We start from the raw sequence: 25,432 nt of genomic DNA, 5'->3' as shown, positions 1-25,432 counted from the left end.
CATGCGATGATCTCATCCTCAAAATATAAACAATAGGCGATGGGGTTGAGTGATGTTTGTTATTTTATTTAGCTGATTTAATGGTCTGTCTCTTAAGAACGAGAGACGCTCAGCTGCTCAGCGGGCAGAGAGAGAGACGGGTGGGGGGGGAGAAGTCTAGAGTCGGCATATTTTCACATCAAACTCGGTGAAATAAGAGTTTATTTCAACCAAACCAGAGGTGGTGATTGTTGGAAAGACTAACGATGACAATATTGGTGAGTTTTATGTTGTTTCTGTCCAGTTTGAATGAAGTGTTTTACGATGCTCCGCCACTAGAACGGCTGATCTCAACATAAACAAATACACGTGGATGATGACACAAGTGTACTCGGGTACAGAACAACTTTACTAAAGTGAAAGCTGAGCAGGGGGGGGGGGGGGGGGGGGGGGGGGGCAATCGTACTCGGGCACGGTACGGATCAATCGTACCTAATGTGAAACGCCCTAAATTTAAAATTGTTTTTAAAAATCTTCATCCATTAATATAGATTTTTCTCATAGTTGGAAATCTGGAACTCAGTCCAGTTTCATTAAAATTTAATGAGAGTAAATTATTTTTTTTTTTGGGGGGCATTTTCCATTTTTATTGACAGGACAGTGGATAGAGTCTTAAAAGGGGGGAGAGAGAGAGTGGATGCGGAAAGGGCCACAGGCCGGATTCGAACCCGAGCCGCCGCGGTCAGGACCAAGCCTTAATACATGGACGCCCGCTCTACCAACTGAGCTAACCCAGGCGCCAGTAAATTATTTTTTAAGTTAAAAAATACTGTATACAGATTAATACCAACCATATTCTTTAAATGAAGAATTATTTTGAAGAAAAAAAATAAGTATGTTGCATATATCCAACTAAGTAGAGATTGTCAACTGTGAGTGTATTGTAGCATCACGCTTTAAGTGTCTACCCAAACTAGCCTAATGTTCCAGAATGTGACAACATTATAGGATGATGACATCACTGTTATACATAAAAGAATATGTATGAACATCCTAAATGGCATATGGAAAACTACATTTAAAATTGTTTTTAAAATGTTTCATCCAGTAGTAAAGATTTTTTAGTATAGTTGGGAATCTGGAACTCAGTCCAGTTTCAATACAATTTCTTGAGAGTGAACATTCTAAATGACAGATGGACAACTAAGGGTGCTTTCACATCAGGGACCCGGGCCCGGATCCGAGTACACTTATCCCCAAAGTCCAGTTTGATTGATTAGTGTGAACGCTCTGTTTACGTCGTCCTTCCTCTCAGTTTGAACTCATTCTGCAGAGAGACCTCCCCCCCCCCGCATCTCCCCCGCTGTGTTGTGTTGTGTAGTTGTGTAGTGATATCAGGGTTCCTGTGTGTTGTGTTGTGTAGTTGTGTAGTGATATCAGGGTTCCTGTGTTGTGTTGTTTAGTTGTGTAGTGATATCAGGGTTCCTGTGTGTTGTGTTTTGTAGCTGTGTATATATCAGGGTTCCTGTGTGCTGTGTTGTGTAGTTGTGTAGTGATGTCAGGGTTCCTGTGTGTTGTGTTGTTTAGTTGTGTAGTGATATCAGGGTTCCTGTGTGTTGTGTTGTGTAGCTGTGTAGTGATATCAGGGTTCCTGTGTGTTGGGTTGTGTAGTTGTGTAGTGACATTAGGGTTCCTGTGTGTTTTGTAGTTGTGTAGTGATATCAGGGTTCCTGTGTGTTGTGTTGTGTAGTTGTGTAGTGATATCAGGGTTCCTGTGTGTTGTGTTGTGTAGTTGTGTAGTGATATCAAGGTTCCTGTGTGTTGTGTTGTGTAGTTGTGTAGTGATATCAGGGTTCCTGTGTGTTGTGTTGTGTAGTTGTGTAGTGATATCAAGGTTCCTGTGTGTTGTGTTGTGTAGTTGTGTAGTGATATCAGGGTTCCTGTGTGTTGTGTTGTGTAGTTGTGTAGTGATATCAAGGTTCCTGTGTGTTGTGTTGTGTAGTTGTGTAATGATATCAAGGTTCCTGTGTGTTGTGTTGTGTAGTTGTGTAATGATATCAAGGTTCCTGTGTGTTGTGTTGTGTAGTGTAGTTGTGTAATGATATCAGGGTTCCTGTGTGTTGTGTTGTGTAGTTGTGTAGTGATATCAGGGTTCCTGTGTGCTGTGTTTTGTAGTTGTGTAGTGATATCAGGGTTCCTGTGTGTTGTGTTGTGTAGTTGTGTAGTGATATCAGGGTTCCTGTGTGTTGTGTTGTGTAGTTGTGTAGTGATATCAAGGTTCCTGTGTGTTGTGTTGTGTAGTTGTGTAATGATATCAGGGTTCCTGTGTGTTGTGTTGTGTAATGATATCAGGGTTCCTGTGTGTTGTGTTGTGTAGTGATATCAGGGTTCCTGTGTGTTGTATTGTGTTGTGTTGTGTTGTGTTGTGTAGTTTTGTGTTGAGGTCGAGCCAACCCAAAGACTAAAAGACTCTTCAGTAACTTCATCTCCTAAATCTGTTGACATAAACTCTTCACACGCAGAGAACATCTCTGTTCTCACACACACGCCGCACTTCTTTTAAGTCCTCAAAAGATACAAACATCTGTACTTTCCAACACACACACACACACACACACACACACACACACACACACTCACACATACATAACCCTGCAAAAACACTTAGAAGTTCATGTACACAAACATCTGCCTGCGCACACACACAACATCATCATCATCATCTTCATCCTGAGTGTTAGGAGGTCACATAAAGCTGACCACTGACTGTGAGCCTGACAGGAACCCTCCACAGTTAATAATGTTCTTACTTCTGTGTTTGGTCCGATGGAAACATCCAAACTGTGACGTCGTCGTCGGCGCTCAGATCCTGGTGGCGTCACTTCATCTTCACTGAACACGCTGAAACAATAAGACACAAAGATGATACTGGTTGAGATAAGTTGCCAGTTTATTAGGTACACCTAGTCAATACACAGTGGTGCAGTGAATCCTCCTTTATGGAGGATATAATGTCAACAATGTGAACGAAATGTCCCTTAAAGGAGATTTGTCAAGTATTTAATACTCTTATCAACATGGGAGTGGACAAATATGCTGCTTTATGTAAATGTATGTATATATTTATCATTGTAAATCAATTAACAACACAAAACAATGACAGATATTGTCCAGAAACCCTCACAGGTACTGCATTTAGCATAAAACAATATGCTCCAATCATAACATGGCAAACTGCAGCCCAACAGGCAACAACAGCTGTCAGTGTGTCAGTGTGCTGACTTGACTATGACTTGCCCACAAACTGCATGTGATTATCATAAAGTGGGCATGTCTGTAAAGGGGAGACTCGTGGGTACCCATAGAACCCATTTTCATTCACATATCTGGAGGTGAGAGGTCAAGGGACCCCTTTAAAGATGACCATGACAGTTTTTCCTCGGCAACATTTAGCGTAAGTTTGGAACGTTATTTAACCTCCTTCATGACAAGCTACTATGACATGGTTGGTACCGATGGATTCATCAGGTTTTTAGTTTCATATGATACCAGTATCTTCACTCTGGCTTTAAAACTGAGCCGCTACAACCTAAAAATCACAAGTTGTGTTAATGCGTTAAAGAAATTAGTGGCGTCAAAACGAATTTGAGTTAACGTGTTATTATCACATTAACTTTCATTCACATATCTGGAGGTCAGCCCTGATTTCTTACATACAGTAAGTTACTGATTTCCTATATGTTAGGTATCTTTATAAAGCAGGAGGAAATGATCATGCAGTATATTGTTAGAGCAACTAACTGCTTTCTGATTAAACTCTGTTTATTGATCAGTCGGTACTGATCAATAAACAGAGTTTAATCAGAAATAGAAACACTGGTAGTATTCTATTCATCATGATTTTAAATGTTTACAGATGCACTGACAGCTTAGTGTATTTGTAAAATATTTCAACCCTTTAAAACAGCTTAATGACTCAAAATGGTTTCACTAGTCTCTAAATGGACTCACCAGAGTCTTGTGAAGCTGAACCTGCAGGTTTAACCTGAGTCTGATGGATTCAGCAGAACATGAAGAAAGATGCACATTTCCAGTCTTTATGATACCTGAGGGTCTCACATCTGTTACTGCAGTTCAGGATTCACACAACGCTGAACTACTGCCTGAAAGATACTTCAGTAGATCCTCAGTTTCTGCATGCAAGCAACATCTAATCTAAACCCCTTTTAATGAGAATGTATTCTCTTACAGCTGCTAATACATCTTGAACTCCTCCTGTGGTCAGATGATCGGTCTGTAGTTAGTTACAGCTTCCTAGCTGGAGTCTCAGCTGTTAAACTACACCGGGACATAAAACACATGTTAAGTACATTAAGTTGGGTATAAACGTGGCATCTTTTAGTAGTGTGTGAGCGGTGTGATGTGTTTTCAGGCTGCATACTGATCTAAAGTCTGTTTCTGATCTGTAAAGGTCTGAAGAAACAACAGGTTTCATTTAGAAGCTGTTCTTTAACTCTGTAATAACTGATGTTTGGCCGCTTGTTGGCAGTGAAAACAAGTTATGAACATTAAGTCGATCATGTCCCGTTCACACGAAAAGGTGTATAAATGCCACGATAACACGCAAGGCGTTAAGCGTGCAATAAGTACGCCTTTCTTGATTTGATCTATTCCATCTATTCTTTTGTTATTATACTGTTTGTCTTGCACCAACAAAGCCAAAGAAAATTCCTAGTGTATACCTCTTACACCTGGCAATAAACACCATTCTGATTCTGATTCTGATTCTGATTCTGTGTGTCTTTTGTACGCCATGTATGCTGAACTGACTGTGATACATCCACGTATAAATGCTACGGTAAGAGTTAGTGACGTAGAATAAGAAGAGAAAAAAGACCACTGATGGTGGGAGGGTCCAACAAACACAGGACTTTAACCAGGAGACCGTTGTTGATCACTGTTTGGTTTTGTACGTTACGTTAGTGACGTTTGTCACGTGTTTTCCGTAGTTGTTTCATAAGTGTTTTACTTAGTTTACTTACTTATTTTAAGCCCAACCATGACGTTTTCCCTCTCACTAACTAAGTGGTTTTCTTGCTTGAACCTAACTGAATGATTGTGTGGCGTACAAATGACACGAAAAAAGGCTAAAATGCATCCTCGTGACATTTGGAATGTCCGTGTAATGTCGTGGTATTTATATGCCTTCCTGTTAGTGCTGGATGATCCACCTATCTCCTGATTCTATACTATCAGGATACATGGGTGCTGATTCGATATGTATTGTGATTTTTAAATATTATATATGGGTGCTCTACAGTTGTAGCCTCGTCCCATTTGACCACGGAGATGACTACTACTGGATGTGTAGTGTTTACCACGCTGGATTTAACATGGGAGGGTGCAGGTCGTATCCACGCTGACCCTCCAACGTTTTAGACTCTCTGAGGTTTGTTGGGTTGACGGATACGGAACGGATATGACGTCACGTTACTCAGACTACAACAATAAAAGCGGTAACTTCCTTCTACCTCCACATAGACTCAAAGGAAGCAAATATATCGATTCTGGCGTTAAAACATCCGTTTAGAAATACATAGGCGATACATAGGTCAATCTATTTTTTTTCCCACCTCTAGACCGGGTTGATTCAACACAACAAGAGGCTGTAAAATTCTTTATGTGTGACTTCATGTGTCCCTGAAGGGTAGGAACACACACACACACAAACACACGCACACACACACACACACACACACACACACACACACACACACACACACACACACACACACACACACACACACACACACACACACACACACACACACACACACACACACACACACACACACACACACACACCCTCCATGAACAAGAACATAATAAAGATCACAGCGGGAGGCTGTTTGTGTTGTATCTGATACCCAGCGGTCCTGTAGGGAGTGAGGCCAGTGGGTTCAGTCAACTTAGACACACACACACACACACGCACACACACACACACACACAGTACCAGTTAAACCAGTAACTGTGACTCTTGATGTTGATGCGTTCAGCCCAGCAGTGTGTTAGAGCAGCGATGTGGAGCTCCATGAGGTACAACCTTGGGTTGCGTAACTTCCACACTAACATGTTATTTAGTAGCTAAAACACTATGTGAGATATTTTAGTATGAAACCAATAGTATGTGAAGTACATACTATTTACGGTGAAATATTACAGTATGCAACGCTGGACACTATGACAGCATAAATATCCAACAATGCAATGCGGTAGTGATGACAACGTTCATAACAAACGTTGACAGACAGCTCTGTAACATCAATAATGCTTCAATTTAACTCAGTATCAGATTTCTCTTTGCTAGACCTAATATATATTTTAAATCAATTCAGACTTTGATTCTCACAAACTGTTGTTTTGGTCACATGAGGTTGGCTCCATGGTTACACGTCTCCAACCGGGGAGGAGGCTCTCAGGAAGTGACGATGCAAATTAGCTCAGTGCGTCTGAAAAGATCCAAACTACTGTTTATTCACACAGAAGTATGTTGAACGATAGAACTCATGTTGAGTCTGTAGAACAGAGGACAAGGTTTCAGACGAAGCCTCCTTACCGAAGCTGATGAACTACAGATTATTCTCCCTCATCTCTGACTACTGGAGGTTTCTTATTCTAATTATTATTATTATTATTATTATTACTATCATTATTATTATCTGCTGCCTCTCTTCAGCTCTCATCAGTTTTCACATGTGGTGTTGAAGGCTGCTGCTGTTGTAAACGTTTATCTGAAACTTCGGTGATTTAACTGACTGAAACTACACCAACAGAGTATTTCTGTTCTCCAGACATCAGTGACGTCACCTGACACAACAGAGATAATAAACTTTAGGCTTTAGACCGCTTCAACAGCAGCTAATCAATATGATCGACATGATCGACTACAACACAGCTCACAAACTGCGGCTCTACATCCATCTACTTTACACATGGAGGTGATTATCTAAAAAAACAAAAAGGGAATTCTTTACGTTATATTCAGACCTAAAATATAACCCCCTCCCTCAACTTCCTTTAACCCTTGTGTCTGTATAATGTCGCTTTAATTTCTGCATTCCTGTCCAGTGGCCAACATGTTCAGCTCTGCGTCCTGATGGAGCAGAAACCTGATACGTGAACATGAGGAGAATGTATACATGTGGCACAGCATGCTCCACAGAGACTCCCTGGAGCTCAGCAGCCTCAAAACCGGCACTAAAACTGTATGTAGTCATGATATGTTAAAGCATAATACTATACAGAAACTTCTGCAGATTGAACCCTTAAATCCTCTCATGTTTTACTGCGACCTGTCGTCTCGTTATCAGGCCACATGGAATAGCAATATGATGGTTTGTTCCTGATTTTTCACAGTCGGCCCAACGCCTCCGATCTGAATGTGAAGCTATACTACGCATCGTTTCTCCTTCCACATGATCGACTCTGCTTGGCGTGATGTCGGCCATTGAAGGGCCCTGTTGGGTGAGCTCAGCCAATCTGGAACTTCACCCAAGTGTGAAATGGAAATTCCTGTTGGGCCTCCCACAGGCGTCGAGCATTTTACTCAGACAAACGACAGTAGTGGGGGCGGGGGAGTCTGGCCTAAAACACGTTGGTTATTGGTTTAACCTGAGACGGGTCTATCTGTGTTCCTTTCTCCTCAGCAGGTGGAGCACAAACCAGATGGTTATGGATTGGAGACCAAAAGCTGTTTCTACTGGCACTGCGACAGACACAGCAGTGATCCACCGCCTGGTGGAAGTAGAACTCCTCAAATCATACTGGAACCACAAAAACACTCAGTCCACTTGCGGTTGTACGGTGGTGTCATGTTGTGTTCTCACCAAGAGAGAAGCCAATTTTTACCCCGCCGGTATCATCTGTGTTCATTCGCTCTAGACGCTCCGGAGAGGAGGTGGAGCTTGTCTCCATAGATACCAACAACTGTTCTTTCCTCCATTTCCTCCATCAACCATGGAAGAAATAACCACTGTTGCTGCTTTGTACATGTTGGTGAAGTCCCAGATATGTCAGAAAACCAAACGCCGTCATGTCTGGGTTCATAACATCAGCCGGCGTCGAGCTGTATTCACATACAGTATCTAGCAAGACACACGGCGCTGCTGCGGTTTGAACCCAAAATAAACTAAGGCTTCGTCTGAAACCTCATACTCTGTTCTACATACTCAATAGTTTTACTATCGTTCAACATACTTCTGTGTGAATAAACAGTAGTTTGGATCTTTTCAGAAGCACTGAGCAGTAATTTACGTCGTCACTTCCTGAGAGCCCCCTCGCCAATTGGAGACGTGTAACCATAGTAACCAACCTCATGTTGCCGTTGCTATGTATAGCAGACCGTTGCTATGGGCACAGTTCTGATGTCAGACTCTGGAGGACCGTTTTTGTGTCAAAATATTGATTTCTTTAGTAGGTAGCCATGTAATAAGTGGGATAATGTACAGCTAGACCGGTTATTGTTGTAAAATAAACCGCTTCAGGGCGATCCCCCGTGTTGGGGATTCTTTCACAACAATGACCGGATAGCTGTACATACTTAGATTCTGATAAAGAGATTTCTGACTTCACTTTGGAATAAAGTTTCAACAACGCTCTCGCTTACAAAAGAGTTAATTATCTTCTAATTGAAATGAAACTTCTACGTTTTGACGTTTTAATTTGGTACTACAGCATCATAACTGCTGACCAGGAATCAGTTTAAACTGCTGCCTAATAAAAGCTATAAGTAGTCTGAGCCTGAACCTGAGGATCATAAATAGAGGGTGTATTTAAAGACTTTTACTGCGTTCTTGCTTTATTAGGCAGGAAATACGTCGGAGAGCAGACAGACTCACCTCTCAGTGGTTGTGAACAGTTAAAAAAACTACAATGAGCCAAGTGTGTGTGACCGCTCAGGAAGCACTAAATCTCACATACAAATGACTTCACGTCGTTTCCACAGACTCTTAATTTGAAAACCGTTTCAGGCGACGGAGACGGTTTTGGATGAAGTTCTGATTTTGCCTGAAAATGAAAACATCACAGTCGTAAACTTCTTGTAATGAAGTATTTATACTTTAGATCTGAGTTCTAAACTTTGCAGTTTGTTGTTGTGTGTCCAGTATAACATACAAATAACATTATAACAATGAATGTGTTCAGACAGACCAGTTGATTAAACCAGTAAAGGAGTGGTTGTCCCTGTGAGGCCTGATACAAACGTCCGTCTGTCTTCACTCCCACTTTAACAACTAAAACCATATTTTTCACTGTGGAAACGTTTCCTTCCAAACATCTGAAATCTCTCCAACTGCTGAATGAATTATTGGTGTCACTGATGCAAAACACATTTGGTAATAAAACACTTAAAGTGAGATCTTTACCTGCAGGACGGATCTTTAGTTTTCATTATTATTATTAATAATAATCACTGATGGGTGGCAACATTAAAGAAAATAGTTTGGAGTTTTGGGAAATAAGCTTATTATCTTTGTTGCGGAGAGTTCGATGAGAAGGTTGATACCTCTATTATGTCTGTATGCTAACTATGAAGCTACAGCCGGGAGCCCGCTAGCTTAGCTTAGCATAAAGACTGTAAACGGAGGGAAACAGCTAGCCTGGCTCTGTCCAAAGGGAACAGCATCTGTGTAGCAGCAACTAGGGGCAGGAAAAAAATCGATTCACTTTGTTTCTTCTTTTATGATTTCTAAACAGATGTTTTAACGCCAGAATCGATATATTTGCTTCATTTGAGTCTATGTGGAGGTAGAAGGAAGTTACCGCTTTTATTGTGGTAGTTTGAGTAACGTGACGTCATATCCGTTCCGTATCCGTCAACCAAAACAAAACTCAGAAAGTCTAAACCGTTGGAGGGTCGTCGTGGATACGACCTGCACCCTCCCATGTTAAATCCAGCGTGGTAAACACTACACATCCAGTAAAGGATGGAAACACTTTGGGTTTCACACATCGACAGGAAAAGCAGAGCTAGACAGAGCAGAGCTAAAGCTGCATGCTAACTCTGTCACGGACAGGAAACGTTATCATATGGCGGTAACGTAAATTTCTTTATTCTTTGATTTTGCTGGATAAAAAAATGTAATAAATAATTCCTGACAATGACTGATATATTTGACTTCAGGTCATCTCTGACTACATACATGCTGAAAATCAAACATTTTTACTGGATTCATTTAGAGATTTTCCAAAGTAAAAGTCCCTAGAAGTGTATGATTCAACTTGTTCCCATGGTCTAGTGATAAACAAGTTAACAACAATCACAATAAATCACAATATCAAATCACAATACTTAAAAATCCCAATACATATCCAATCAGCACCCGAGTATGGTGATAGTATAGAATCAGGAGATAGGTGGATCCTCCAGCCCTAGCAGCACCTCTAATAATGTCTGTTTATGGTGTTGGAGTATTTCTTACAGATAGTCCAGCACATACCACAGGTTGGTGTTTTACACAACAACATACAAAATGTTGATAAGTGAGCTTCGGACAGAGCCAGGCTAGCAGTTTCCCTCTGGTCCCAGTCTTTATGCTAAGCTAAGCTAACCGGCTGGTGTCTCTATGAGGGTGGTGTCGATCTTCATCCAATTAATCTTATTTCCCAACTGTTCCTTGAACGACATTTAAACGTCAGTAATCTCCTGTTCTTCATATCTGATCCCTCATGAATCAAAATATCCATATTCCTCAACCTCCCACTGAACTGTTTATGTCTCTGAATTAAAGAAGTTAATTCATTCTAGAAGAGGAACTGATGACACAACCAGTCCTGAGGTGATTTCTCCTCAACGGAGCAACAATAATTCAGTTTTGTTTGACTATTAAGAATATCAGTTTTGGGATTTGAACAACAGTATGAATGAATGAATGAATGAATAGTGTAATAATCAGCCCCCGTAGGAGATGAACCAGGATCCAGAGCTGCTCTAATGTTTCTGGACAGAACTGATCATGTGACTTCAGTTAGTCGGTGTCAGTGAAGCTCTCTGGATCACTGACCTCACTGACCTCACTGACCTCACTGACCTCGCTGACCTCTTCATGGTATCTGTTAACAGATGAACAGTTTTAACTGATCCTGTCCTCTAAATGTTCCTCTCAGTTCATCGTTTCTACAGATACAGAGGTTCATGGACCTGCAGGTTACTGAGGAAGAGGAAGAGGAAGATAAGGTCTGTATGTGTGGGGAGGGAATAGAGCTGCTTTGTTGACAAGATCAGCTGGTTGCTATAAATCACACACACACACACACATACACACACACACACACACACACACGTACACACACACATACACACACGCACAAACACACAGCAGCCACCTCAGATTAGTGCATGTATCACACCTCAGCAAGAAATGATTATTCATCCAACAGCTGTTTCACTGAGTGCACACACACTCATAGAGATGTGAGTACACTGACACACACACACACACACACACACACAGTGAGATGTATGCTCACACGTGGGACACGTTACCAAGGCTGAGAGCTAGTCGACAACGTTGATGTAACGTCTATCTAACTTCAATAATAAACATCTCTATTCTACCTTGTAACATCTCTCTGCTTTAATGCCTGAATGCCTCCGTAGATCGGCACATCTCTTTTTGAGCCTCACATGAACGGTGTCGCGTCATGTCGTATTCCCCCTCAGTGTGAAACTGAACAATAACTGGCAAATTCCACTAAAAGCTCTGAGAATCTCCTTCAGCCGTCTTATAAATACTGAGAAGTAGTTTCACAGTCTTTGCTGTAGCTGCTCTTCCTTTTCTTTGTGCTGATTTCCATCATATTCCTCATAAATCTGCAGAGCTTGTGACTTTGCGGTGACTCGTAATTGTCTCCGTTGGGCGTAGCGTAGCGAAGACGGTGAAACGTTAACCTGCACTTGACCCATGTGTGCTCAGTTTGACAGCAAACAGCCCCGTGATGACAGACTTCCTGCTTTCCTCACAGCCGTTGGATAAAAGACAGATCTTAAAAAGCGTCTGTCCTGCAGCGGTTTGACTTTTGAAACTAGAGACAATGAAAATGTGGGACATCGTCTCAATATGTGGGACAAGGGATAAAAATGCTGTGCAGTCCCTCGTGAAGTGAGACACCTGGTCATACTAATCAACATACAGTATTCACAAACACACACACGTGCAGCTTCACACACACACACACATTAGAGAGTTGATATAAACACAGAGCAGGATTTTAATTCATCATCACCCACACTATTCCACTCAGGTTAAAGGCTCACTGGCTTCTTTACTACTGTCAAATGTCTTTGGTTGTAACCATGGAGGAGACAGAAGTCACAGAGACTGGGGGACAGAAGGAGGAAGAGGAGGAGAGAGGGAGAAAGAGGAGGAGTAGGGAGGAAGAGGAGGAGAGAGGGAGGAAGAGGGAGCAGCTTGTTGTGTTGATGTTTTTTCTCTGGCTGCTCGTCAGTTCGAGCTGAACTCACTGAGGAGTTCATGAGAAAGAGATGCTCCTCTTCATCTGGAGAGAAGAGCAACACCTCCTCCAACAGGGAGGAGGAGGAGGAAGAGGAGGAGGAGGAGAGAGGAGAGAGGAGAGAGAGAGTTTTCACAGAAATCATTAGAAGAGAAGAGAGGTTGAGAGCAGAGATCCCATTAAAGACAGATTTAGATTTCAGATTGATGCAGTTGAAACGTTTCAGCGTGTATTATTGAAGCGTTCAGACAGGAAGTGAGTCTGACAGCAGAGCAGCTCGTTACGTTATCAGAGTCACTACATTCATTACATTCATTACATTTATTACATCCACAGAGTGAAACTGAAACCAAACCCGTCTAAAAGTCAGTTGAGAGGATGAAGGATGAAGAAATGTGACGAGCAGCTGCTGCTAAATGTTGGCTATACAGTCATCAGGTTATTACAGTGGATGTAAACTGATAAATGTGTAATATTAGAAGTAGAGAAGAAGAAGAAAGAAGAGGAGAGAAGGCGACAACAGGAACCCCTGGTGGATAGAATGTCAGACACCCCTCTGACCCGACTAAACAGGAAACCTACAGGGAGCATGGATGTTGTTATTAGGCCTGTCAATCAGTTCAAATATTTAAGTCAAGGGATAATGTACAGAAAGCCGGTCGTTGTTGTGAAATAAACCCGCTTCACATCGGGTCTCTCATTGTCCTGAAGGGGTTTATTTCACAGAGTCTGACATCATAGCTGTGTCCATTGCAACGGCCTGTTATACGTAGCAACAGTCTGTTATACATAGCAACGGTCTGTTATACATAGCAACGGTCTGCTATACTTAGCAACGGCCTGTTATACGTAGCAACAGTCTGTTATACATAGCAACGGTCTGTTATACATAGTAACAGTCTGTTTGTAACGACGGCTCGCCGTTACAGGAGTAATATAGTATTTTGTGTGTATGTTTAACTATAAATACTAGACGTATGGATTATTGAATACACTTAATGAACACACGGAGGTATTAATTAATTAAAACAGTCAATAACATGCCCAACTTACTTCTGCCGGTTTCCGTTTCCCAAGGTGCGCGGGTGAAAGAGATCCCCGGGGACTCGCGCCCTATTAATAGTTCCGGGAGGGCGAAACCAGTGGGAAGTGGGTGGAGGGGAGTTCGGTGGGACTGTTTTGTGTGTATTTGTGAAAGGGTAATGTTTATGGATATTTATTGAAGATAGTTAGGTGTGTATGTATTTATTAAGAGGATTTATATGTGGGAAATGGCTTTAGGTACATAAATGTGTATATTTTTGTATATTGGTGTGGTGTTGTGTTTTGGAAATGGTATGGGCCAATATAGGGGAGTATAAAAACCATGAGTTTGGGTCCATTTGGGGGAATACTACGGTGGAGGCAACATGTGTGACGGGTGTGAAAAGGAAAATAAATGCTATTATGCTGAAATGCCATCCAGACTGATCCTCATTTCCTCCATGACCGCTCGGGGATTCTAACAAGTGGTGTCAGAAGAAAAGGCCGGACAACATTGATCAAGGAGAGACCCCACGTGAACTGTATGTTCGACTGAAGGACATGTTTAACAAATGGATCAAACCACAGAGCTCTACGGTGAAAGACATGGCCGAGCTGATGATTCTGGAGCAGTTTTTGAGGATGGTGGACCCGGAGTTGGAGGTCTGGATCCGTGAACGGGACCCAAAGTCTGCAGAAGATGCCGCCCGGTTTGCAGAGGTTTTCCTGTCAGCCAGAACGGGGAGCAGAAGAACCACCTTCGGCCGGGACAGCTGCTTGACCGGGCGCAGTAAGTCCAATGGGGGTGAAAGGGTGGTCAAACTCAGTTTAGGCCTCAGAACAATGCTAGGCAGTTCCCTCCCAGTAAACCTAACAGTAACAAACCTTTTTCCAGCTCTAAGCAGGACATCCGCTGCTATCAGTGTAATGCCTTAGGTCACACTCAGTATACATGCCCCGCAACCAGACAGAGTAAGCCTTCCCTTTTGTGTACAGTACCCAGACCCGCTAACCCAGTCTCTGTGCAGGCAGAAGCGCTCACAACACCGGTGTTAGTGAATGGTCAGTGTGAGAAGGCCCTCTCAGACTCTGGCAGTTTTCAGTCTGTTGTGCTGTCCAGCATAGTTCCTAGAGAACTGTGGAGTGAGACCACTGCCAATATTAGTTGTGTACACGGTGATGAGAAAAAGTACCCCACAGCTGAGGTTTATCTTACGGTTGGTGGCCAGACTTACCTCCTGCCAGTAGCGTTAGTGCCCAGACTACCATATCCTGCCAGGATGTCCCCACACTGTTAGATTTGATTGAGCAGGCAAAAGGTAATAAGCAAGTTACCAGTGAGGGACATGTAGAGGACACTGTTGAGGCACCAGTTCAGGAGGTTGAGCAGCAGTTACAGCTCCAACCAGCAGTTAAAGCATGTAACGTGGTCACAACTAGAGCACAGAAGGCAAGAAATACACTTGAGGAGTTACCATTTTACCAGGTTGAGTTGGAGGCAGGTCCAGTCAAGCAGCTGAAGTCCAGAGCTCAGAGAAGGAGGGAAAAGGTTTTGGCTACGGCCAGGGAAGAGTTTGAGGGAGTACCTAAGCCCAGCCATCCTTTAGATTTTCACATTCCCCCCGACATAGCAGCAATACAGCGAGCTGATCCAACGCTAAAATCCTGGTTTGACAAGGTGACAGAGGTCGAAGGTGAGAAACAGGGAAAGGTAGACTGTTTAGCTGATGCTAGCTATGTGGTTAAGAGGGGCATTCTCTACCAGCGTCAGGGAAAGGATGAAGCCTTAGCTTTGCCACAGAGCCTTACACAGAAAGTCATGGAACTAGGGCATTCTATCCCCTGGGCGGGTCACCTAGCATTTCAAAAAACCCTCAGCAGGATTGGCAGGAGATTTGTTTGGCCGGACATGTACACCCGGGTTAAGGATTTTTGCGCTTCATGTGAGACGTGTCAGCTAACTTCACCTAAGGGTGTAGCCCGAGCCCAGCTTCAGTCACTGCCCATCATTGATACACCATTTGACCGAATAGGCATGGATGTAGTGGGGCCCCTTGAGAAAAGTTCTTCAGGAAATCGGTACATCTTGGTAATTTGTGATTATGCCACCCGTTACCCAGAAGTCTTTCCCCTCAGGTCTGTTAAAGCCAGACAGGTTGCCAACTGTCTTATACAGCTATTTTCAAGGGTAGGCATACCTAGAGAGGTCCTGACAGACTGTGGGACAAACTTCCTGTCCAAACTACTGCAGCAAGTTTATCAGTTGTTAGGTGTGAAGGGTATTAAGACCACCCCATACCACCCCCAGACGGACGGCCTGGTGGAAAGGTTCAATCAAACACTTAAGAACATGCTGCGAAAGTTTGTCTCCCACACAGGCTCTGATTGGGACCAATGGCTGCCATACCTGCTGTTTGCCTACCGGGAGGTGCCACAGGCTTCAACAGGATTTTCGCCCTTCGAGCTTCTCTATGGTCGCCAGGTGAGGGGGCCACTGGACCTCCTGAGAGAGCACTGGGAGAATCCAATTGCAGATCAGGAGAATGTTGTTGCCTATGTCGTGAAGATGAGAGAGAGGCTGGAACAGATGACGGCTCTAGCACAGGAGCACATGAGGACGGCGCAAGCCAACCAGAAGACCTGGTATGACAGAAAGGCCAGAGACAGGACGTTTCATCCAGGGCAGCAGGTAATGCTGTTGCTCCCAACCAGTGACTGTAAGCTGTTAGCCAAATGGCAGGGGCCTTACCAAGTCACCAAGCGCCAGGGTAAGGTAACCTATGAACTATACATGCCTGACAGATTGAAGAAACATCAGTGTTTTCACATGAACCTGTTGAAGGAGTTTCAGGTGCCTTCACTGCCGATCCAGCAACCTGCCCAGCAGCAACTCTTCATCCGTGCTCTCGATGAGGAGGAAAACAGAGAGCAGTCGTTCCCCACCAACTCTGAGCCGTCTTCAGCGGATGTGTCCCATCTCCAGCCAGCCCAGCAGAGGGAGATAAAAGCCTTGCTGGATCCAGAGCTTTTCCAAGAAAAACCTGGCTTCACAACTCTGGTCCAGCACAAGGTCCATCTGAAGGGAGATGCTGCTCCCCGCCGGAAGAGCTATAGGATCCCTGAACGTTTGGTACCAGAGTTCAAGAAGGAGATTGAACTGATGTTGCAGCTGGGAATAATTGAGACATCAACCAGTGAGTGGTGCAGTCCTGTTGTGTTGGTACCTAAAAAAGATGGCTCACTGAGGTTCTGTATTGACTTCAGGTACCTCAATGCAGTCTCAAAGTTTGAAACCTACCCAATGCCCCGCATCGATGAGTTGCTGGAAAGAGTTGGGAGGTCCACGTTCATCACCACGCTTGACCTGAGCAAGGGGTACTGGCAGCTGGCCCTGGCACCTGAGTCCAGGGAGCTGACAGCATTCAAGACGCCCTATGGCATGTTTCAGTTCAGGGTGATGCCGTTTGGTCTCCATGGGGCGCCAGCAACCTTCCAACGACTCATGGACCAAGTGTTGAGGGAGGTGCCACAGTTTGCAGCCACCTACTTGGATGATGTTGTCATCTTCAGCCAGACATGGGAGGAACATATGGCTCACCTGCAACGGGTCCTCCACCTGATCAAGACAGCCGGGCTAACCATCAATCCAAACAAGTGTGCTTTTGCACGGGAACAGGTGGAGTACCTGGGCCATGTCGTTGGACAAGGGGTGGTCAAGCCTCGAGTGGGGAAGGTGGATGCCATCCACTCGTATCCGGTGCCCACCACCAAGAAGAAGGTGCGTGCCTTTATGGGGCTGGTGGGTTGGTAGAGCAAGTTCATCCCCCACCTTTCTGAGAGGGCAGCTGTCCTTACTGACCTCACCAAGGCCTCAGCCCCAAACAGAGTGAGATGGAATGAAGAGTGTGACAGGGCCTTCAAGGATCTCAAGAGTGCCATCACAAGTGAGTCTGTTCTACACACTCCTGACTTCTCTCAGCCATTCACACTGCAGACGGATGCTTCTGGTGTCGGCCTTGGAGCAATGCTGCTACAGGAGGCTGAGGGGGAGAGGCGTCCTGTATTGTTCCTGAGCCGCAAACTCCTGGACCGGGAGACAAGGTACTCCACAGTGGAGAAGGAGTGTCTAGCCATGAAGTGGGCCGTTGATTCACTGAGGTACTACTTGGTACTTGGGACGTCACTTCTGCCTTGAGACGGATCATCGGGCTCTGCAGTGGCTGAACCAGATGAAGGACTCGAATACACGTATCACAGGGTGGTAGCTGTCCCTGCAACCCTACGACTTCACAGTCCAGTACCGGGCAGGAAAGGCCAACCTGGTAGCAGACTGTCTCTCCAGAGTACATGAAAATTGAGGTACTGTACTCTTTGGAGAGGAGGGGAGGAAATGTAACGACGGCTCGCCGTTACAGGAGTAATATAGTATTTTGTGTGTATGTTTAACTATAAATACTAGACGTATGGATTATTGAATACACTTAATGAACACACGGAGGTATTAATTAATTAAAACAGTCAATAACATGCCCAACTTACTTCTGCCGGTTTCCGTTTCCCAAGGTGCGCAGGTGAAAGAGATCCCCGGGGACTCGCGCCCTATTAATAGTTCCGGGAGGGCGAAACCAGTGGGAAGTGGGTGGAGGGGAGTTCGGCGGGACTGTTTTGTGTGTATTTGTGAAAGGGTAATGTTTATGGATATTTATTGAAGATAGTTAGGTGTGTATGTATTTATTAAGAGGATTTATATGTGGGAAATGGCTTTAGGTACATAAATGTGTATATTTTTGTATATTGGTGTGGTGTTGTGTTTTGGAAATGGTATGGGCCAATATAGGGGAGTATAAAAACCATGAGTTTGGGTCCATTTGGGGGAATACTACGGTGGAGGCAACATGTGTGACGGGTGTGAAAAGGAAAATAAATGCTATTATGCTGAAATGCCATCCAGACTGATTATCATTTCCTCCATGACCGCTCGGGGATTCTAACACTGTTATACTTAGCAACGGCCTGTTATACGTAGCAACGGTCTGTTATACATAGCAACGGTCTGCTATACGTAGCAGCGGTCTGCTATACGTAGCAACGGTCTGTTATACATAGCAACTTCTGTTATACATAGCAACGGTCTGTTATACGTAGCAACAGTCTGTTATACATGGAAACGGTCTGTTATACGTAGCAGCGGTCTGCTATACGTAGCAACAGTCTGTTATACATAGCAGCGGTCTGTTATACATAGCAACAGTCTTTTATACTTAGCAACGGTCTGCTATACATAGCAGCGGTTTACTATACGTAGCAATGGTCTGCTATACATAGCAACGGTCTGTTATGTGTAACAACGGTCTGTTATATGTAGCAACGGTCTGTTATACATAGCAACGGTCTGTTATACATAGCAACGGTCTGCTATACTTAGCAACGGCCTGTTATACGTAGCAATAGTCTGTTATACATAGCAACGGTCTGTTATACATAGCAACATTCTGTTACACTGCTGGTCAGACCAATCAGACGCCATCCTTCAGGATTGTTTTGATCAAGTGGACTGGGAGATGTTCAGGACCGCAAACGACAGCATCAGTGGCTTCACAGACACAGTCACCAGCTTCATCAGGACATGCACGGAGGAAGTAGTCCCCACAAAAACTATAAAGACAAAGCCAAATCAAAAGCCCTGGATAAACTGTGATGTCCGTGCAGCCCTCAATGCACGGAACACAGCCTTCACCTCAGGCTCACCAGACGACTACAAACATTCACATTACTCTTTAAGGACAGTAATCAAACAGGCAAAGAGAGACTACAGACAACGGGTGGAGTCCAAGCTCACTTCCAACAACCCAAGGCACTTGTGGCAAGGACTCCAAACCATGACAGACTTTAAAGGACCCAGACAACAGATCACAAACACAGCACCCAACCTCCCAGACGAACTCAATCATTTTTACGCCAGGTTTGACTCCTCTGTCAGACCCTGTGTCATGTCCTGCCCCACCCCCACCCCTGCAGACAATCAGAACCCCCCCCTTACCACCACTACCATCCAACACTGACAACCCCCTTCCCTCTACCCCCACCTCAGCTGAAAACCTGGATTGCCCACCACCTCCACACCCCTCCTCCACGACTGTTGCAGAACAGGACCGTCCCCTCTCCATCACAGAGGCTGATGTTCGCCGGACCCTCCTGCGTATCAACCCACGCAAAGCGACCGGCCCAGACGGCATTTCTGGACGCGTCCTGAAGTCCTGCGCACACCAGTTGGCGGGGGTTTTCACAACAATTTTCAACCTGTCGCTCTCTCTCCGGACTGTCCCCACCTGCTTCAAATCCACCACCATCATCCCCATCCCCAAACAACAAAAAGTAACCAGCTTAAACGACTGGCGCCCCATAACCCTCACCCCCATAACCCTAACCCCCATAACCCTCACCCCCATAGCCCTCACCCCAATAATCAGCAAGTGTTTTGAGAAGCTGGTTAAATCCCTCATCTGCCCCATGCTTCCCCCCACACTCGACCCCCTACAATTTGCATACCGCCCAAACAGAGGCACAGAGGACGCCATCACCCATGTACTACACACCGCCCTCTCCCACCTGGAAGGAAGGGACACCTATGTGAGGATGCTGTTCGTGGATTACAGCTCAGCGTTCAACACCATAGTGCCCTCCAGGCTCGTCAGTAAGCTTAAGGATATGGGCCTGAACACACCACTGTGTGACTGGATCCTGGACTTTCTGACGGGACGCCCCCAAGTGGTGAGAATCGACAACCTCACCTCGACTTCACTAACTCTAAGCACAGGAGCGCCTCAGGGCTGTGTTCTCAGCCCCCTCCTGTACTCCCTCTACACCCACGACTGTGTGGCAACAAGAGCTTCAAACACCATCGTGAAGTTTGCGGACGACACAGCAGTTGTGGGGTTGATCTCCCATGGCGACGAGATGGCTTACAGGGAGGAGGTGACCACCCTGGAACAGTGGTGTCAGAACAACCACCTCTCCCTGACCATCTCAAAGACCAAGGAGGTCATCGTGGATTACAGGAGGGGGGGTTGCACTCACCCCCCAGTCACCATTAACGGCACAGCGGTGGAGAGGGTGGACACCTTTAAATACCTGGGTGTCAAAATCTATAAGGACTTGACATGGGCCACCCACACCACCGCTGTAGTTAGGAAGGCCCAGCAGAGACTGTACACTCTGAGGCGACTCAAGACTTTCAGACTGAAACCAGAAATCCTCAGGGACCATAGAGAGCCTCCTGACAGGCTGCTTCACCACCTGGTACGGCAGCTGCACCAACGTGGACCGTAAGGCGCTGGAAAGGGTGGTGCGCTCGGCCCAACACATCACCGGGTGCGAGCTGCCCAGCCTGCAGGAGCTTTACACCCAGCGGTGCCTCAGGAAGTCCCTGAGGGTCATTAAGGACAACACACCCCCACAACAGCCTGTTCTCCCTCCTGCCCTCTGGTAGAAGATACAGGACCCCCAGGACTCACACCAGCAGACTGAGGAACAGTTTTTTCCCCCAGGCCATCAGACTTTTAAATCTATAATTAATTCGACACATTCTTACACAAAAATATTTCTTATTATTTATTATTATTATTTCTTAATAGATATGTTGTTAATATGCCCTTGTATAAAGTATTTCCTTTTATAATTGTAATGTAAATGTAAATGTAATATAATTTATTTTTTTAATGGAGCTTCCCAGCAAAAAGTATTTCACACGTTTGTACCTGTACAACCGGCGTGACAATAAACATCTTGAATCTTGAATCTTGAATCTTGAATCTTATACTTAGCAACGGCCTGTTATACATAGCAACGGTCTGTTATACATAGCAACGGTCTGCTATACGTAGCAGCGGTCTGCTATACGTAGCAACGGTCTGTTATACATAGCAACGGTCTGTTATGCGTAGCATAGCAACGGTCTGTTATACATAGAAACTTCTGTTATACATAGCAACGGTCTGTTATACGTAGCAACAGTCTGTTATACATAGAAACCATACATTCACATATCTGGAGGTCAGAGGTCAAGGGACCCCTTTGAAAATGGCCATGCCAGTTTTTCCTCGCCAAACTTTAGTGTAAGTTTGGAGCGTTATTTAACCTCCTTCATGACAAGCTAGTATGACATGGTTGGTACCGATGGATTTATCAGGTTTTATAGTTTACTTTAATACCAGTATCTTCACTCTAGCTTTAAAACTGAAAAAAATCACAAGTTGTGTTAATGCGTTAAAGAAATTAGTGGCGTCATAACGTGAATTATTTGCGTTATTATTATCATGTTAACTTTGACAGCTCTAGTTCTTATATTTTACAGATATTCCTGTTCTCCCTGAACTGGAACTGTTGAGTAGAGAGTTTAAAACACAGAGAAGCTGTAAAACTGAAGTTCAGCCAAAGTTTCTACAAACAGAATCCTGTTTCTGCTGCTTCTCTTTGGAGATGAAACTGAAGATCTGAAAATAAACTGTTACAACACTGCAAAGTAAAAAACACCTCAGCAACAAGAGCGGATCAGAACCGACGTGATGGTAGTAAAGCAGCAGACAGCAACAAGAGCGGATCAGAACCGACGTGACGGTAGTAAAGCAGCAGACAGCAACAAGAGCGGATCAGAACCGACGTGACGGTAGTAAAGCAGCAGACAGCAACAAGAGCGGATCAGAACCGACGTGATGGTAGTAAAGCAGCAGACAGCAACAAGAGCGGATCAGAACCGACGTGATGGTAGTAAAGCAGCAGACAGCAACAAGAGCGGATCAGAACCGACGTGACGGTAGTAAAGCAGCAGACAGCAACAAGAGCGGATCAGAACCGACGTGACGGTAGTAAAGCAGCAGACAGCAACTAGAGTCTCAGACCAACAACATGCGGCCACAGAGAGCAGTGAAACTCTTCATCCACTGAGCAACCTCTTCCTCACTGTGTCTAAAGACGCACACTGAGCATCTCTTCAGACAAACAACATCAGCCACCAGCTGGTAATGTCACAGCAACCACTCAGGCTACTGACTGTTCAGTTTTATATACATATATATGTATATACACGTGTATATATTTAACCAGGTAAAAAGAGATTAAAATCTCTTTTCCAAGAGCGACCTGGCCAAGAGGGCAGCACAGACATTGTTAGAACAATAAAAACAACCAACACAAGCAGACAAATACAACTGAGACACCACAAGTCAACGAGCATGACGTCCAGACTGTATGCATCATAAAAACAGCTGTAATGCTTCATGTCACAGCTGTAAGTAGAGAAAACATCTTTATTCTGGTAAAACAGCCCTCGGAGTTAGAATCGACACATGACAAGAACTGTTTCAATCTTTACATCAGTCTCACTCACACTCAGACCCGTTTCTACCAGAAGGACTCTGACCCGTTTCTCAGAACCTTCACGTTAAACCTTTCAGAATAAAAGTCTGTCAGATTAAACTCACCGGAATGATGAAGAACCAGTTAATCCAACGGACGGTCACTGGGAGTCGTCCTCACCAGTTATATCCACCACTGAGTGTGTGTCAGTGTGTGTGTGCGCATGTGTGTGTGCGCGTGTGTGTATGTGTGTGTGTGTGTTGTGGGTTTGGCAGCTGTCTGCTTCGTCCTGATAGCGTTCAGCTCTGGAGGGTTTCACTACGAAGACGGAGAGAAACACAACAGAGGACAAGTTCACCTCCTCCTCTCCTCCCTCCTCTCCTCTCCTCTCCTCTCTCCTCTCCTCTCTCCTCCTCTCCTCTCCTTGTCTCCTCTCCTCTCCTCTCCTCTCCTCCTCTCTCCTCCTCTCCTCTCCTTGTCTCCTCTCCTCTCCTCTCCTCCTCTCTTCTCCTCTCCTCTCCTCTCTCCTCTTCTCCTGCTAGTTGTCTATCTGCTCCCTCTCTCTATCTTCCTCTCTCTCTCTCTCTCTCTCTCTCTCTCTCTCTTTCTCTCTCTCCTTCAGCTCTTGTCATTCTCGACATCTGTGTCTCTAACTCTTTCTCTTAATACCTCTCCTCCTCCTCCTCCTCTCATCCTCCTCCTCCTCTTCTTCCTTTTCCTCTTCCTCCTCCCTTCTCCTCCCCTTCCCTCAGCTCCTCCTTTCATCCCACTCCTCTTTTCTTTCTTTTTTCATACCTCCTGATGTCATCTGTCATCTCTCTCTCTCCTTCTCATCGTCCTCTCTCATTCTCTGCCAGATCCTTTCTGTCTTCTTCCCTTTTCTCAGCTCGTATCCTCCTCTCTCTCTCTCTCTCTTTCTTTCTGCTCTCTCTATCTCTCCTCCTTCCTCATATGTCCTCCAGTTTTCTTAAACTCCTCTGTTAACTCTCTCTCTCTTCCCTTTTCTTACTTTCTCTGTTTTTCTTCTTCTATATTTCAGAGTAAATGTTTCAGGAGTCTCTCTCTGTTTCTCCCCCTCTCAGCTCAGTGAGTATCATGTTTGGTTTAAACTGTAGAACTTTGCTCCAGAACATACATCATATACACCATATTTATATATGACATATACATCACATATACAACGATCAGCCATAACATTAAGACCACTGAGAGGTGGATAACTGGCCCGTGTTGTCTGATCCAATAGAAGAGCTACTGCAGCTCAAACTGCTGAAAAAGTGAATACTGGTTCTGATAGAAAGCTGCCAGAACACACAGTGAGGAGCAATTTGTTGCGTATGGGGCTGCGTAGCCGCAGACCGGTCAGGATGACCATGCTGACCCGTGTCCGCCGCCCAAAAGCGCCTACAATGGGCAGGTGAGCATCAGAACTGGACCACCGATCAATGGAAGAAGGTGGCCCGGTCTGATGAATCACGTTTTCTTTTACATCATGTGGATGGCGGTGAGTTGGAGGTGTTGACTCGACCTCCAGATTCTCCAGATCTCAATCCGATGGAGCATCTGTGGGATGTGCTGGACAAACAAGTCCAATCCACGGAGGCCCCACCTCGCAACTTATACAGGACTTAAAGGATCTGCTACTGACGGCTTGGTGCCAGATACCACAGCAGACCTTCAGAGGTCTAGTGGAGTCCTTGCCTCGGGGGGGGGGGGTACCTGCTCAATATTAGGCAGGTGGTCATAATGTTATGGCTGATCGGTGTATACATTGCATATACATTACCAACACTGCTGCTTTAGGTCCTGAGTAAATAGTAAGTAAATAGTAGATTCCTCTCATCATCGATATGTTGGAGACAAAGCAGAAGAGAGGAGGAACGTTTAACATTATTGTTCACTGTGAATCAAAAGGTTTATTTTTGTAAATACTAGGGCAAATTTGCTCTAACGCCACTAATTACTTCAACGCGTTAACAAAACTTATGATTTGTAGGTTGTAACAGCTCAGTTTTAGAGCTGGAGTGAAGATTCTGGTATCATATGAAACTAGAAAAACCTGATGAATCCATCGGTACCAACCATGTCATACTAGCTTGTAGTGAAGGAGGTTAAATAACGCTCCAAACTTACGCTAAATGTTGGCGAGGAAAAACTGTCATGTCCATTTTCAAAGGGGTCCCTTGACCTCTGACCTCCAGATATGTGAAAAGTAAATGGGTTCTATGGGTACCCACGAGTCTCCCCTTTACAGACATGCCCACTTTATAGAATTGAAACACACATACACACATATTTCTGTCATAGTTTAGAGATCTCACGCACCCACACACAATCATTTGGCTGCTAACACAGAAATAAACACCAATATTTACGTCAGCTGGCACATTCATTTCATAACACACACACTCCCAGTAACACATGTCAGGCAGAGATAAGGAGGAAGAGACATCCTGAGTATCTGGAAGACTCTGCTGCTGCCCTCCCTCAACACACACTGAACAGCTGACTGAGTGTGTGTGTGTGTGTGTGTGTGTGTGTGTGTGTGTGTGTGTGGTGA

The 25,432-nt window shown here is 44.6% G+C and overlaps 1 protein-coding gene across 3 annotated transcripts in view; it reads right to left on the bottom strand.

Moving 5' to 3' along the window:
- The window catches only part of ripor3 (RIPOR family member 3), a 65,050-nt gene extending 41,729 nt beyond the window's left edge, over positions 1 to 23,321 (bottom strand). The window contains exons 1-2 of one of the 3 annotated variants that reach the window (XR_005209015.1): positions 22,998 to 23,321; positions 2,790 to 2,880 (exon numbers count right to left, since the gene is read on the bottom strand). Coding sequence is in view for 1 of the 3 variants with exons in the window: in XM_037786297.1 (XP_037642225.1) it covers positions 2,790 to 2,815 (26 nt within the window). In the remaining 2 variants the exon portion in view is untranslated. The remainder of the gene's footprint in view (positions 1 to 2,789; positions 2,881 to 22,997) is intronic. The other 2 variants (XM_037786297.1, XM_037786302.1) reach the window with 2 other exon arrangements.
- Positions 23,322 to 25,432: the final 2,111 nt, after the last annotated feature.

Source organism: Sebastes umbrosus, chromosome 1 (genome assembly GCF_015220745.1).
Source record: "Sebastes umbrosus isolate fSebUmb1 chromosome 1, fSebUmb1.pri, whole genome shotgun sequence".
In the NCBI taxonomy this organism is placed as follows: domain Eukaryota; kingdom Metazoa; phylum Chordata; class Actinopteri; order Perciformes; family Sebastidae; genus Sebastes; species Sebastes umbrosus.
Note: the sequence above shows the minus strand (reverse complement) of the source record. Positions and strands in the feature narration are given on the sequence as shown.